Source organism: Castor canadensis, chromosome 5 (genome assembly GCF_047511655.1).
Source record: "Castor canadensis chromosome 5, mCasCan1.hap1v2, whole genome shotgun sequence".
Lineage (NCBI taxonomy): Eukaryota > Metazoa > Chordata > Mammalia > Rodentia > Castoridae > Castor > Castor canadensis.
In genome coordinates this window covers 146,941,126-146,957,159 of record NC_133390.1, presented here as the reverse complement: position 1 = coordinate 146,957,159, position 16,034 = coordinate 146,941,126, and the positions used below count along the sequence as shown (strand labels likewise).

The 16,034-nt window shown below is 36.1% G+C and overlaps 1 protein-coding gene across 2 annotated transcripts in view; it reads left to right on the top strand.

Annotated features, from left to right (window-relative positions):
* Ankef1 (ankyrin repeat and EF-hand domain containing 1) overlaps positions 1 to 16,034 on the top strand; it is a 66,198-nt gene that overhangs the window by 35,084 nt on the left and 15,080 nt on the right. Inside the window, exons 2-6 of one of the 2 annotated variants that reach the window (XM_074074348.1) lie at positions 5,283 to 5,581; positions 9,093 to 9,482; positions 12,852 to 13,051; positions 14,368 to 14,517; positions 15,449 to 15,572. In XM_074074348.1, the coding sequence (XP_073930449.1) occupies positions 9,137 to 9,482; positions 12,852 to 13,051; positions 14,368 to 14,517; positions 15,449 to 15,572 (820 nt within the window). In that variant the 5' untranslated portion in view covers positions 5,283 to 5,581; positions 9,093 to 9,136. The remainder of the gene's footprint in view (positions 1 to 5,282; positions 5,582 to 9,092; positions 9,483 to 12,851; positions 13,052 to 14,367; positions 14,518 to 15,448; positions 15,573 to 16,034) is intronic. The other variant, XM_074074349.1, reaches the window with a different exon arrangement.

Sequence of the window (16,034 nt, the reverse complement as noted above, 5' to 3'; positions counted from 1 at the left end):
GTATCATAAGTAATTATGCACATATATTTTATTATTAACTTATCTTGTTGCAACAGGATTCCCTTCTCTGCTAGGGCTCCAGCTATACCCTGTTGATAGGTTCTTGCCTTCCAGGTTCTTGGAATCAGACTGCATTTTAAGCATAGTTTGGAAGTAATTTCCATACACTTTAAAGTTTTAAAATCACCTCCTTACCAGCTTTTCAGGATTCAGTGCCCAGAGAAACAAATTAAAATTTAAATCCTAAACAAATGATAAAACCAAATGTATTCTGAGCTGAAAATCAAGTCTGTAAATTGAAAGAGGTTCCTGGCCTAGAGACAGAATTGATAAAATACCTAACACATCTTGCTTATATTTCAAAATTGAAAGAATGAAGGGGAAAATGTCACAAGCTTTCAGGAAGGAACAACAACTTCCATACAAGGCAGGAAAGAAAAACTATCGGTGACAGACTTACCATGTGCTAGATAAAGCAGAGTACCCACACACTGAAGGAAAGCGGGAGAAGCTAGAAGGAAACATTCACAGCACTAAAGAAAAGGAACTGACTGCAGAAATTCAATGCACAAGTGAGATACCATTTACTTATCAGGGTGAAATAAAAGTATTTACAGATTTTCAAGGATTCAAAGAATCTAGCCTTTAGAGAATCTAGCTGTACACAGCTGAGCCAAATCTTGGAAAAAATTCTAGCCAAAACAAATGATCCAGGTAGAAATGTCAAGGTAGGGAGATGACAGCATGATGGCACAAAACCTGGAATCCCTGATACTCAGGAGACTAAGACTTGAGTGCAGGAATTTAAGAACCTGGCAGCATCACGAGACATCATGAGGTCCTCATGATATGGCAGCGACTTCTACCAGAGTAAAGATTTCAAGAGATTTAGAATCCACAGTGTCTTTTATGACCTCATCTCAGATGTCACACACTGTCCTTTCCCCTGTGTTCTGTTTATTAGAAACAAGAGAGTAAATCCAGAGTACATGAAAGGGGAGGGGAATTAACTGCAGGGTTTTTTTGAAGTGAGAGTCAAGGGATATGTAGACATTTTTAATCATCACAATATTGTTATTCTTTTCATATAGGCACAAAAATGTTACTTAATTTATTCAAGTTTAGATGATCAGCAGGCAATAAGACAAAAGCCCAGGGACCTGGCTTGAACACCCAAGCACATAACCATGGATTCCTTAAGAAGAGAAGAGATATTATATAACAATAACGAGTAAAGGTCAGGACTCAAGTGTGTCATAAATCCACATATAAACAGCAAGGCAGTTAAGAAAGTACAAATTACTAGAAATACAAGAAGAGCTTGGCAAAAAAATATACTTATTATAAAAGATATGTTATACTCTATGAGTTAGCCTGATGTAATAAATTTAAACAATAAAGTACATAGAAAAATGGAACAATACAATAAAGTTGATGGGATACAACAATTTCCCAGTGACAATGCTTCTTATGTTCATCAACTAATATTACTAATTCTCTAGGAAGAAATTCAAAAAAACACTCAAAAGCAAATTTATGAGACATAGTTGAAACTGGTTGATAGAGTGAAAAATTTATACCCTTCAAGGACTACTTTAATAAAGTAGGTCACAGAAAAAAAGAAACCTACTTTTTGTCCTAAGAAATTACAAAAAGAGCAAATGAAATGCTGCTGAGATAATTAGTAAGGGAAAAATGGCTGAATTTAATGAAATAACAAAATATGTTCGAAAGGATACAATAACAGCTGCTTCTTTGAAAGGATCTATAAAACAGAAAATCCTTCATTGTTCAGATAAAAGAAAAAAGAATCTGAGTGTCTCTGTGTTTATACAATTCGGAAAAAGAAAGGAGATAGAGCTTCACCACCTGAGAAGTTTCAAAGATTTATAAGTAAACTACATGAAGTTTATAATAAATTTGAAAACTTAGAGGAAACAGAAGTTCACATAACAAAAAATGATCAAAATCAATCTTTTTCTAAAGTAGAAATCGTGAATAGATCAATACCTATGCAAGAGTTGGGAATTGTGATCAAAAGTGTATCACTAAAAACGAAGACCAGGAAATTTCATAGTTAGTATATTCTGTCCATCCTTAAAGAATAAATGATCTCACTCTTGCTCTACATATTCCAGAACACAGAAAAAAAGGAGAAAAATTCTTAGGAATAAATAAAAATTCAGAAAGAACTAGACTTTAAGTGTGAAAATATGCACAGCAACAAAAGAACTGAGGTATTTATTTCAGATTCACAAAAATCCATCTCAGAGCTTTAAGATAGACAGAAGAGCAGATCCTGAGCTGAATATAATTATCTACAAATTGCTCACATTCTAAAGAAATAGCTATTCAACATTCACTCATTCAAGAAGTATTTTTGTAATTGCTGCAATATAAGAGTCTATGTAAGTTCCCAGTGGAAGTATTAGTAGTGTTCTTTGTTGTCAAATTAGTTCCCATTTTGAAATTATTGGACTTGTCTTCATTTCTCTTTTAAGAAACAATAAAATATCTGTTATCAACTTACCATTTACTTATACAATAAATAAAGTTTTAAATCACTCTTCAAAGTAAAACAATAAACAGCTTTCCCCATAACATAAAGGCACCCTTATATATTTCATTTGGGGAAGGAAAATATTAATATATAGATGGGCTTTATAAGAGATTGATTTTATAAATGGTTGTGAAAGGAAAACAACAGTAACACACTTTACTAACCTCACCTCAGTCTTAAGAAAATACTCATTAAAAACTCAACATGTCTTATTTCCATTTAAATACGCCATCACCCACTGGCATACCATACCACTTACTAATTCACGGTATAATTTTCTTTTAATTTAAATTAATTTATATACTTCTTGTTATGGAACAGTTTGTATTCCAGTCCACTAAATAAGAATTTAAAAGCTTCTAATAGCTAATGCTGTTTATTTCTGAATTTTAATGACAATTTTTATACAGATGTGTGAGGAAATTCAATAGAACCATTTTTATCTACAGAATCACTTTTATTTTGAAGAATGTCTGGGCCTATGTAAGAAGTATTAAATTTACAACTCTAATTTAAAGATGAAATCTTTATTTAATAGCTGATAAAGACAGAAGGACGAGTCAGTTCAGTAATAGAAAATTTAGCAAATGCATCACTTGGTATCATGCTTTATGTTAGTAGGTATTGTGTATACTTCTCTGCCACCTCCCAGTTAGATTTGTTTTGAACAGGAGGAATATTTAATATCCTTTTCTCCCACTTTTCCTTTGTGCTGTCCTAGTTCTGACAGCTCTATTGTCAAAAGGCTTAGGGAAAACAGTAAATTTCAAGTTAAGAAGGCTTTCTCTTTCAGTGAAAAAATTTCTCTCAAACCAAGTTAAGAGAGTGAATCAGACTACTTTGTTTATCACAAAGGCCCACTGACCACCGAGTTTACCCATCTTCCATTCAAAATATTTGCACCAGTAGTTTTGATATAACCCAAGTATATTTGTTACTAATCTATTCCCTTTAGTCTTCTAAATATGCTTCCTCTAAAATCTACCAGATTCTCAAGTAGCTTTAGGAACTTTCTCTAGAATTAAACAAGGCTAATTGTGACAACAACCTTGTCCCAAAAATGAAGAACAATTACACTGGAAAATTATCAGTGTAAAAATTAATTGATGACCTGTAATGCAGAGTTGGAATTTTTCATTCTTAGAAGAATTTCTCAAGAATCAACCATATTTGTCCACCAGAGCCAAGATGGAGCTCATTCCGTTGTTATGCCTACTTTCCTTATGGTTTTTAAGGGGAGGTAATATTCTTTTGATTTACAAACTGAGACCCAAGAAACTGAGTAATTTGTTCATCATTGGTGAACCCCACTAGGTCAATAAACCAAACTCAAATGTGAGATCCTGTCTAACCTGAGAAGAAATGTTGTGCCCTGGTTCTCTTAAAATAATTAGACTTACTTGTAATCCCTGGAGAGTGAATAGTATAGCTTGACAATAAATTTACACTCGAATATCTCCAATGAACCAAGCTTTAAGAATAGTAATTAGTAAACAGAGCGTGCAAAGTAAAATCGTGTAGTGGGTTAGACCCACTACATTGGCAAAAAGTTTAATGCATCACAAAAATGAATTTTAATTAAGACACACACTGTTAATGGGAGTCTAAATTGTTTCACATACTTGCAAAACAACTTATTATTATCTTGTTATTGTAAATAACCTATGCACCAGAAGTTTTTCCCTAGGGAAGCTTATGAACCTATGCTCCTGAAGAAAATGTACAAACATGATCCTAGCAGCATTGCTTTTAATAGCAAATGCTGAAACTAAACTAAACATCCATCAGTAGCAGAACTGATTTAAAATGGATATGGAATGGTAATATAATGGAATAGCATATAGCTGTTAAGATAATTAGACATCAACAGAGTTATACTCCAAAAATAAAATGTTGAAAGGAATAAAGCCACAAAAAACAACACACATTTTTATAAATTCTCAAACCACCCAATACTAAATACACATTCTTTTAGGGAAAAATTCCTATGAAGTCACATATTTTTGAAATCCCCTGGGATGTGTATTTGTATTTGTTAAATACAAAATTCAGAATAGAGGGTACCTCTGGAGAGAGGAAGGGAGGATACAATATTGGGAAGAAATGCACAGGGGTCAAGCAGTTTTAAACAGTTTTCTCTCTCCTTCTTCTTCTTCTTCTTCTTCTTCTTCTTCTTCTTCTTCTTCTTCTTCTTCTTCTTCTTCTTCTTCTTCTTCTTCTTCATTTTCAGCCTTCTTTTTCTTCAGCCATAGTATGCTATGTGTTCTTTTGTACTTTTCATACAGTATATAGTATTTTTTGTGTGATATATAATCCTTAAAATATTTTTAAACAACCTCTGAGTGGCAGACAAGAGAGGTGGGTTTGAGGAGCTATTGCTTTTAATTAGAAGTTCTTCCATACTATTTTTAAATTGTATGTGTTTTTATATTCACATAAGTAAACAAAAGTTTCAGAATTTGCCTCCAAAAAAGAGTATAGAGGAAGAAGGAGGGGCGTTATGGTGAATTTGTAGATTCTTTAATTATATCCGTGATATATGCTCCTATTTGTGGATCCAATCTCTCTGTGTGGTTCCCCCAGGGAGCATGCTGGCTGCTGGCGGGGCCTGGTCACCCGGGCAACGGGCGGTGGGCGGGGCCTAGGCGAGTCCCGCCGGGCGCGCTCGGGGGAGGTTGCCCTGGAGCCAAGACTTACGTGACTGCCGCTCACAATCCTCCAGGTCTGCTGTCCCACTCCGCCCCCTGAGCTCATCTGGCCTGGCGCTTGCCCTCCGCGGGCCCGGGGCCCATGGACACACACACCCTTCCCTGCTGCCTGCGTGCCAGCTCGCCTGCTCTGCCTAAAGGGACCCCATTCAATTCTGGGCGCCCAAACTGGGCTCCCAAAGCCCAAGGTCGCAGCTGGGGCCCGTGCTGGGTGACCGGGGACAAGAGCCCGGGCTTCCCCGGGCGTCCTCGAGGGCCCAGGGGCGTCTGTGATTGGAGATCCGCGACTCCTGATCGCCCCAACGACTAAGAGGTGAGGTTGGCACCTTGGACCTTGCCGCCCAACCTTTCCTATGAAATAAATCTTTACCTACCCTTATCTCTTCCGGATTTTTCTGAGAATTAAAATGAAAGACAGGGCTAGAGAACCCCCAAAATGTAAACTGTGGCTTATGGGTGGAACTGAAACTCACAGACGTTTTCTTTATTCATGTCTTTTGTACTGAGGGATATTGCTGAATATTATTTCCTTTCCTTTGCATCTGGCCCCATGAAGTGGGTTCATAGATGAAAAAAAAGGAAGTACAGACTAGGTAAGTCCAGGTTATGCAACCAGTTGGGGTAAATGATTCAAGGGAGGGAGAAACACAACCGATTTCCACCTCTGATCCTACACTGAACAAGTTCGTCTTCCTCCATTTCTCTTTCTAATGAATCGCCTCTGTCTTACACACCCTTTTCAGAATTTGAGGAGCCCTATGAGTCCTCATAGAGGAAAAATACACACTTAGCCACAGGATTTCATGTAATTTCAGAGTGTTCAGAACCCAAACATTCAAAGACATTCTATTCTATTCCATTGTCTTTTGAGACTGGCAATGTAGATGGTTAGTTGGGATATGCCAAGGTGAACCTTGAACGTGTGTATATATCTGGGAACCCTCCTGAGACTCATATATACTATATCATTTACAGGAACTCAGGCTAGAGGGCAGGACTTGTGTATTTCCTTCAGGAGGAGTGAGCTTTTGGTCAAGTCCTAGCAGCTGATATGAAGGACACTGGAGAGGGCCCCGCTCTCTCTCCAGTGGGGCTTTAGCTGGTTGGGATACAATCCATAAGTACCGCTGGATTCAGCATTGTAGCTTGCCTGGACAGTGCAACATGCTGTCAACTTTTGGTTTGGAATAAATGGTATCAGAGAAAATATTGAAGAGTCTGATTCGCACAAATGAGATGGCATTGATTCAGTACCGTCAGTAAGCTAATTAGGAGCATTGTATCCCACATATGATATACGTAGTTTGTAGTATGCCACTGCACCTAAAATACCATAAATAACAGCTGAGATAAATGTCACACTACCATGCAACAAAGGCCAAGTGAATGACTCTGAGGCAGCCCCAGGGCTTTACTTGGAGCCTGTTTATACAAAGGTGCTAAGGTGCTATATTCTCTACTTTCCTAGTCCACCGCACATTATAAAGTGACAAGAAGGGGAGAAAGGGTGGACGGCAAGCAGGACACTGAAGTCACAGCCATGTGATGACTAATGTTCCTGCAGCAAAGGGAGAAGAACAAAGAAAAAGCAGGCAGAAGAGTGAGGTGAAAAGAGAAAAACGACAGCATGTGTTTGACATGGGTGGTTGTTCTCCTTGACTTCTCCATCTCTGCTGCCTTGCAACCACTAAAGATCTCATAATTCCCAACAGACCAGGCTCAGATTGCTCTCCTGACTTCCCAGGTTATATATTGCCTTGCGAATTTTAACCCAGTATGGCCAAAGATTAGTTATCTACACTATCTGACCAATCTGGAACCCATCATGAGCATCCCATTTCAGATGAGTTGCTCAAACCAGAAACCTTGGAGTTTTCTTTGATTCCTTCTTTTCAATTCATTTAACTTTCATTATATATTGAGAAAGCATTTATTGAATGCTTTATTTGAGTCAGGTTCTAGGTGATGGAGAAGTTTGGTAATTATAATATAAAGCTTGTGTTCTCTGAAGACTATATTCTCATGTGAGAGACACAATGGACAAAGTAAATAAGTGTTTCCAGACAATAAATGCATTGGAAAAAATAACACGGTAGCTGTGATTCGAATGGTGAGAAGCAAAATACAATGGCTAAGGAGCATGCCCATGAAAAAGCAGCAAGAAGTTCTAACTTCCAGGGGCAGGAACCAACTTTTGTTCATAAATGGAAAGAAAGCCAATGTGGCCAAAGGTCATTAAGTCAGGGGAGGCTGGAGTAAAGTGAGGTCAGGAGAGTAGGGAAAGTGTTTTAGGAAACCATAGTGATCAGTTTGATTTATTCTAACTGCAATGGAAAACTATTGAAGTGCTTTTAGAGAACTTTCTGGATTAAAAGTAATGTTCCATATCTTGATAGGAGTTTGGATTACACACGTGTATCCATTTATCAAAACAAAAAGTGAGTATGCATTTATCCATCTAGAGATGGACAGATATGTGATAAAGCAAGTAAAGAATTTTGGTAGGAATTTTATTTATGTTCTTAGATTACTTACATCTATGCTATCTGTATGATGAAAATGACTCCCCTTGTCAGGTCACTGTTAAATTGGACCCATAGGTTGAGTATGGAGATAAGCATTCAGCAAAAACTCAATAAAAGCATATATATATGGTAGTTGTCTAAAGAGTGGGCTACAGGACGTTGTTGTGGAAGCAGTGAGACAAATTGGAATACTGTGGTGATTTGACCTCAGACAGTAGCATTGGGGTTTATGTTAGGACACATACTAGAGGCAGAGCTGATAGGATTTACTGGTGAATTTTAAGAGTGAGGTGTTTATGAAGGAAAGAAAGAATGAAGGATAACTCCAGTGTGTTCATCTCAGTAGGTGGATGGATGGTGATGCCATTATCAGAAATGGGGAGAAATGGAGAAAGTCAAGGTGATTTAAGAAATCTGATCTGGTGATTGTTTCCTTTGTTCTACAAAAGCTTTTTGATTTGAAACAACTCCACTTGTCAACACTTGCTCTTATTTGCTGGGAAATTGAAGTTCTATTCAGAAAGCTGTTGCTTATACCCATATCTTCAAGTGTTTTCCCTATGTTTTCTTTTTTGGTGATACTGAGTTTTGAACTCAGGCCCTTGGCACTTGCTAGACAAGTGTTCTCCCACTTGAGTCATACTCCCAGCCTTTCACAATCCCACCTACTCAGGAGGAGTCAGATCCGAGGCTGGTTGGCCTTGGGCAAAAACTCAAACTCAGAACCCTATCTGAAAAATAAAATAAAGAGGACTTTAGGCATAGTTCAAGGGGCAGAATGCTTACCTACCAAGTTTGAGTTCCTGAATTCAAACCCTAATACCACCAAGAAGGAAAAATAAAAAAGTCCTGAACAGGAGACTGAGGAAGAGTGGGTAGTTGGGTAGAGGTAGTGCTGTAGAATAGAAAAGGCCACAGGGAAATTTTGGTTTACTAGAGAGATACATTTGAAGGAGCAAGTTGGTCAACAGTGCACCTCATTGCCATAGAGAATGCAGGCAAGGGAACCAGTTTATGGTGGTTAAAGGTGTGGCAAGGAGAAGAGGCTAAATGAAATAACAAGAAAATCATCTCACAAACTAGTGTCCGTTATGATGGGAGATTTTTTAGAAATACTTTAACTTTCTGCAACCATAATATTTTTTAAATTCACATGTAACTCTTATTTTCTGAAGTCAATTATATTACATAAAAACATTTCATTAAAAATAGCCTCTCTTCTTAGATGTTTAAAATTTTGTTATTTAATAAAAAAGTAACGATGATAAAATTAACCTTGTGTTGTTTTCCTTTTTGTAGTTTTCATTTCAGTCCAGAAAACATTTTTAAGAATCTGGTCAAACATGGCTTTAGCAAACAGGAGACTTGAGAACTTACAGATCTACAAAGTTCTTCAATGTGTTCGCAACAAAGACAAGAAGCAGATAGAGAAGCTGACCAAACTTGGCTACCCAGAACTAATCAACTTCACAGAACCCGTGGATGGACTTACTGCTCTGCACTTAGCCTCAGTTTCCAATGACATTGACATGGTCAGCTTTCTCCTTGCGCTTGGTGCTCACCCTGATGTGCAAGACCAAATGGGCTGTACTCCAACAATGAGGGCTGCGGAACTGGGCCATGAATTGTCAATGGAAATACTAGCCAAAGCAAAGGCTGATATGACCATAGTTGACAATGAAGGAAAAGGTAAAAATCCCGACACTCTGTCCAGCAGAATGCAATTTACTCTGTAGCCAGAAATCAATAAAAAGCACTTTTCTTTTAATTTTAGTAGAGAATTACTCACGGTTTTATGTAAAAGCTGGATGCTGCCTCATAATTTGAAAATAGTTTAGGTATATTTTAGGGAAACCAGTTCTAAAAGTTCATTCATTTAAAAAGAAAATTAGAATTAGATTCATTTGTGTTTGGTGGTTCCATTTAAATTCGGAGAATTTTTCAACACAACACACATTGATATCACTATAGTCATCCATTATAAAATATAAACTCTTGTTTAGAACAGGAGATTCTGTGCATTTTAGAACCTTGAGTAATATCAGACTTAGGAATCCAGATGGATTTTGTACCTTGTCAGTAGCAGGCTGATGTAGAAAGACTTGAGTTTGGGAACTTGAGAGAACTAAGGTGGATTCTGGTGTTAACTCCAAATTTCTAAAGTCAATTTTTAACACGTTTGGACATACAACTTGTAACATTTAGAGATGGGGTTTCCGGGATTATTTCAAGTGAAATAGTTATGCTCCCATGTCCTCTGGCCCTCCCTAATTCCATCTCAAGATCATGGTCTGGGGGCATTTTGTCTAAATAACTTGAAGTTCAGGCAGGGGTTGACCCAGTCTCGTGAAAATCACCAAAATATTTACTACCAGGCTGACTATAAATTGATAGATGTAGTCAGTTGTCCAGAGAACTGCTACAAGTGCAAAGCCATTAACACCATCCCATCCTGGAGAAATGAATCCCATTTTACAGTGTTAATGTTTTCTGGCACGAGTGAAATCTACTTTTGTAACTCTCTCCAGAGTTGATATTTGATTGATGACTTGCTTAAAACAAGAGTAGAGGGCAAAAAATAAAGATATTTAATAGAGCCATATAACAATGTAAACTTCAGATGTGTAAACTTTGACTGGGTTTTACAATGTTAAATCCTGAAAAAAACAGAAGGCTCTTAAAGCTTTGTAGAATGCCATTTCTCCAAGTATATTCCATGGACCATGGAATCACTGGGATCTTAAGAAGTGCTACATGCAAAATTGGTTCTATTGTTGAATTCATTAGGTAACCATCAAATAACTTTAGACATGTTCCTTTCACATTGTTAGACCAAAGACAGTAACATTTTTATACTTATTTGCCCATAAAAGTTTTTTCATATGGCATCAAATATACTTGGAATTTTGAAGAATCAACTTTGAGAAGTACTGTAACGGAGAAAAGTTTTCTTCCTTGAATTTGAAGCAGAGATATGTCATATACATGCACACATAGAAAGTGGAATTTTACAGCATACATAACTAAGACTGTAAAAGTTTTTAAAAATCAAGGTAAAATTGGAAAGATGAAGTAAACATTTGTAGAAATGCAACAGCTATATAGTTAATATTTATGCTCATTCAAATTAATATTAAAACTTTCAAGATGCTAGAAAATGAATGTATGAGAAAACCATCAGACAAATCACATGGAAAGAAACTGAAAGTATAAAGTAAAACTTGAAACAAATGTAAACTTGTTTCACACATAACCTTGTTAGTTGATTGAGCATAACCCATGACTTGCCTATGACACCTGGTCTCTTCCTCTCATCAGTTGGGCTGCCTCTTGCCAGAGTGCTTTGCTTACTGTCATTAGCATCCTATTTCTTGGTGACTGATGTGACTCACTTAATGTTGTTTCTAAAGGATAAGCCAACATTTAAATAATTACCTGGATCTTTAGAATAACCACTTCATTAGTGCCTTAGGACCTTTGTAATTAAATTTAGCTTTATCTATTTTTTTTTATTACTGTCATATTGTTTGGGTCAGCTCTTGCTTTCTATGTCTTGCCATTTAATTTTTTTTCAACTCCATCCTTCATCTTTTTTCTTCTCTCTCCCTCTCTTTCTCTTTCTCTCTCATATCTTTCTGGATATTGAACTCACAGCCTTGTACGTGCTAGACAAGCACTCTATCAACAGTGCTACCTCCCCAGCCCTATCTTTCCTTTTTTAAGTGTTCTGAGTAACCTTATTTTATGTGTATCTTTTTATATGAAATGTATTTAGGCTTTTATTTTGATATAAATTGTGCTTTTATTTTAACTATAGAATAGAATTTATCCACAGTGTATTTATCTAGACGTGCAATAGGTTTGGCTTCAGAACTGTCGTTTATTTTATATTATGAAGATACAATAATATCTAATATATGTAATTATGTATAAAAGTATTTTCCTACATGTTCTGTATATTCTTTGTTTTATTTTGCTTGATCTGTGTATTTTCCTTCTAGTTGTAGTTTCTAAAATTAATAGCTTGTTTTTACTTGTCTTAATGGTTAACTTCATAGCTTTCTATACTCTTAAGCCTGTTGAGTTAGCACCTTCAGCTGTATTTGTTGATTCTTTACTATGAAATATAGGATTAGTACAGTAACCCTCCTCTTACCTTATGTATCTCCCTTTTACCATGTGATTTTATGCTCATTTATAACCATTTAGTTCTTTCAATGACTCTTTTTATACTTTTAAATAATAAATAAGTATCCCTTGATTTATCTCCTCATATTCTTTAAATACTCCAGTCTCCAAATGTAAAAGGTGAAAAAAAATCAGGTACTTACATTATCTATTCTTCCCTTGCTTCCCTCCAAATTTTGGTTAAGTTATGCTGTTCCTACATTTTAATGAACGCCAGTGTTCTGTATCTAGAACTCCTAAGGTGATTTAGCTTTAGTTCTGTTTAGCTTTAGATTCTGTTAATCCACATCCTCTATTGATTTCTTAGTAGATTCATTTTTGCCATCCAATATTTTAGCTCACTCCTTTGGGCAAAATGATTTGCCATAATGGCAGTGCTACTTGCCCTCTCATTTGTCTCATTTGCTGTTACACCAAGAGTTTGCTCCAGACATGTATATGTGTTTAGAGGGAACCCAGGGACCCACCAGAAACCCTCCAGCACACACATCCCTGCAGATTCCAAGAAGGAACACTTGGGGTATAAACTGTAAACCCCATGGTTGACAAGAACTCACATATCAGCACTCCAATTCTTCCCTACACCAACTCAGATAACATTTAGTTGTAACTTTGATATGTTAGCAGAGAAATTAAATACTAACATATAGGTAGTTTCTAGCTCTATCAAAGATTTTTTTTTTCTTTTTCCTTACTTTTCTGTCTTGGTGTTTTAGTTTATTTCAGAAGGGACACGAAGGCAGATGTGCCTTTGCTCTGCCATTGTTAGTTAAAATGGATTTTTAAAATTACCTTTTTTTCCTTCTCATCAGATTCAAATATGCGTAGGCTACAAATGAAATACTTTATGAGAATTCTATTTTTCTGCAGGTGTTTTGTTTTACTGCATTTTACCCACTAAGCGGCATTATCGTTGTGCTCTGATTGCCTTGGAACATGGTGCAGATGTCAACAATTCTTCCTATGAAGGAAAACCAGTATTCCTTAGAGCTTGTGAAGAAGCACATGATATCAAAGATATGTGCCTGACATTTTTGGAAAAAGGAGCCAATCCAAATGCTATCAACTCAGTATGACTATTCCTGTGATTATAAATATTTCTTTATTCTATTACCATCATATTAGTATAACTTTTGCATTTAAATATGGTAAAATTATCCTGTTAGCTCATAGACCGCTCATTTCATTTTTATTCAAAATGACTGAAAATAAGACTTTCATTATATTGTCACGATTCTTCAGTCTATTTCCAAATTGTGTTTAGAAAACTGGTATTAGGCATAATACCAAAATATCATTATAGGAAATAGTAGAAAAGGTATCACTGATGCCTAATAAAATTTTATCTTCTTGGAAAGAAAATACATAGTTCTGCTATCTCTTATATACATAAGAAAATGGAATTGGAGAACATCATTCTGAGTGAGGTTAGCCTGGTCCAAAAGACCAAAAATCGTATGTTCTCCCTCATATGTGGACATTAGATCAAGGGCAAACACAACAAGGGGATTGGACTATGAGCACATGATAAAAGCGAGAGCACACAGGAAGGGGTGAGGATAGGTAAGACACCTAAAAACTAGCTAGCATTTGTTGCCCTTAACGCAGAGAAACTAAAGCAGATACCTTAAAAGCAACTGAGGCCAATAGGAAAAGGGGAACAGGTACTAGAGAAAAGGTTAGATCAAAAAGAATTAACCTAGAAGGTAACACACACACACAGGAAATCAATGTGAGTCAATGCCCTGTATAGCTATCCTTATCTCAACCAGCAAAAACCCTTGTCCCTTTCTGTTATTGCTTATACTCTCTCTACAACAAAATTAGGAATAAGGGCAAAATAGTTTCTGCTGGGTATTGGTGGGGGGGAGAAAGAGGGGGTGGAGTGGGTGGTAAGGAAGGGGGTGGGGACAGGGGGGAGAAATCAACCAAGCCTTGTATGCACATATGAATAATAAAAGAAAAAAAAAGAAAATACATAGTTCTGCTATCTCTTATATACATTTTGTCCCCTCTCCTCAACTGTTTTTTTTTCTTTTCTTGTCATAGATTTTCTTCTCATTAGAAAAAAAAAGACCTAATTTTAGCATATATTATGCCTCTGTTTTTCCCTTTTTGCTCTGCTTTTTTTTTTGCAAGAAATATACTTGTTTAGAACAATGTTCCCACAGGAGCATACAGAGTGATCTTGACTCTGATTTTAAAATTCTACATTTTAGACATTGACTCATATACTTACTTAATGTTTCCTCTTTGTTATATGAAACTAATGAAAATGAAGAACTAAACTTGTAAAGTTAACGTCGACGGATTCAAACCATAATTATACTGAATACATTATTTGACATGGCAAGTGTAAACAGTGTTGAATTTCTTTGATGTCCAGTCCACAGGTCGCACTGCCTTAATGGAGGCAGCAAGAGAAGGAGTGCTGGAAATAGTTCGGGGAATATTGGAAAGAGGAGGCAAAGTGAATGTATTTGACAATGACAGACACCATGCTGCCCATTTTGCTGCCAAAGGAGGCTTTTTCGATGTAATTATTTGCTCTTTGCTTTAAATTTTGTTGCTACACTTTCTCCATTTTCTCAAAAATTTTATGTATCATGTAGACAGGTGATTTTTCTGATTTACTCATGTTGTTTTCATCTTAATTTCCACAAATAATTCTAAAAGCTTAACAACATATTCCAACTCTTTATTCGGTTTTATCTATTTACTAATTTATTTGCTGACTATTGCTAATACTGGTTTCCCTATTTTTTTTGCCTCCATTATATATTGGAATCTTGAGTGTGATATAATCCAACTGTGGGGAGAACAATGTCATCACACTCTTCCCTCACCGATGTTTGTGTGCCCTTTATGATACACCTGAATTTTAAATTATTCTGAAATTTTAGCAACTCATAAATTCAGTGATATTGCAGAAATAAGAATTAATGCTATCTTATTTTTTTGATTCTGAATTTCATCTAAAATTTCAATTTTCTTTGAGTTTTAACATAGTTATCTGTGTTTTTGTCATGGAGTCTCTTCACTATAGTAAAAAATACATCTAACAATTGGAGTTGAATTGGGTAAAGAATTTGTTCCCTGATATTGTTTGCCATACTCTGATGCTTTCTTAAATTGCCTACACTTAGCAAAATGACAGTGCCCCAGCTGAGTGTAGAATTTTCTACACTGTAGGTCAATTCTGTTTAATAGAACTTTTGGTGGTGATAGAACTATTCAGTGTCTGAGCTGCGATTACACAGTAACCATGGGACTTTTGAGCACTTTAAATGTGGCTAGTAAAACTAAGGGATCAAAGTTTTATTTATAAAATTTAATTACATTTCCTTTTGAAGCTTAGTAGTTATATGTGGCTGATAGCATACTGGCTAGCACAGGTCCAGGTGTCAATTTTCCTCCAGTAAACATGCATACCTATTCCTCTACAGTATCTACTATTTATTTTGCAGATATTGAAGCTTCTTTTTGCCTATGATGGAGACATGGGACTGATTGCAATGAATGGGAACACACCACTTCATTATGCTGCCATGGGTGGTTTTGCAGATTGCTGTAAATATATAGCTCAGCGAGGTAAAATTGTAGGCAGTTTTGTGCTTAAAATGTTCATGGCTTACCTATGTCATGCATGAGCAGAGAATTTGGGTCTGTCACTTCTCAGTTGCTTATCTTTTTCGATAGCAAAACCTCACTTATATGTAGAAGGAAAACTGAAATGATTTCCTTATACTATCTTCCATTGAATCATAATCTAGTCACTAAAATAATGAAAAACCACCTTATTCATTTTTAAGGTTATTAGTAAAAATCTAAGAGGAACTGCTCATCAATTGACCAACTATGGAAATGTTTATGCTTGATTAAAATCCTTACTTTAAAAGTATACTTCAATCTAAAGGGAGACAAACATTGAAAATCATTTCTTTTAGTCTGAATTTTTAATTATTTTACTTAAAAATATTCTATTGTGCCAAACACAAAGAAAACCTTTCTGGGTATCTTGAAGTTATAGGGGAAAATAATTTGGGGGAAACA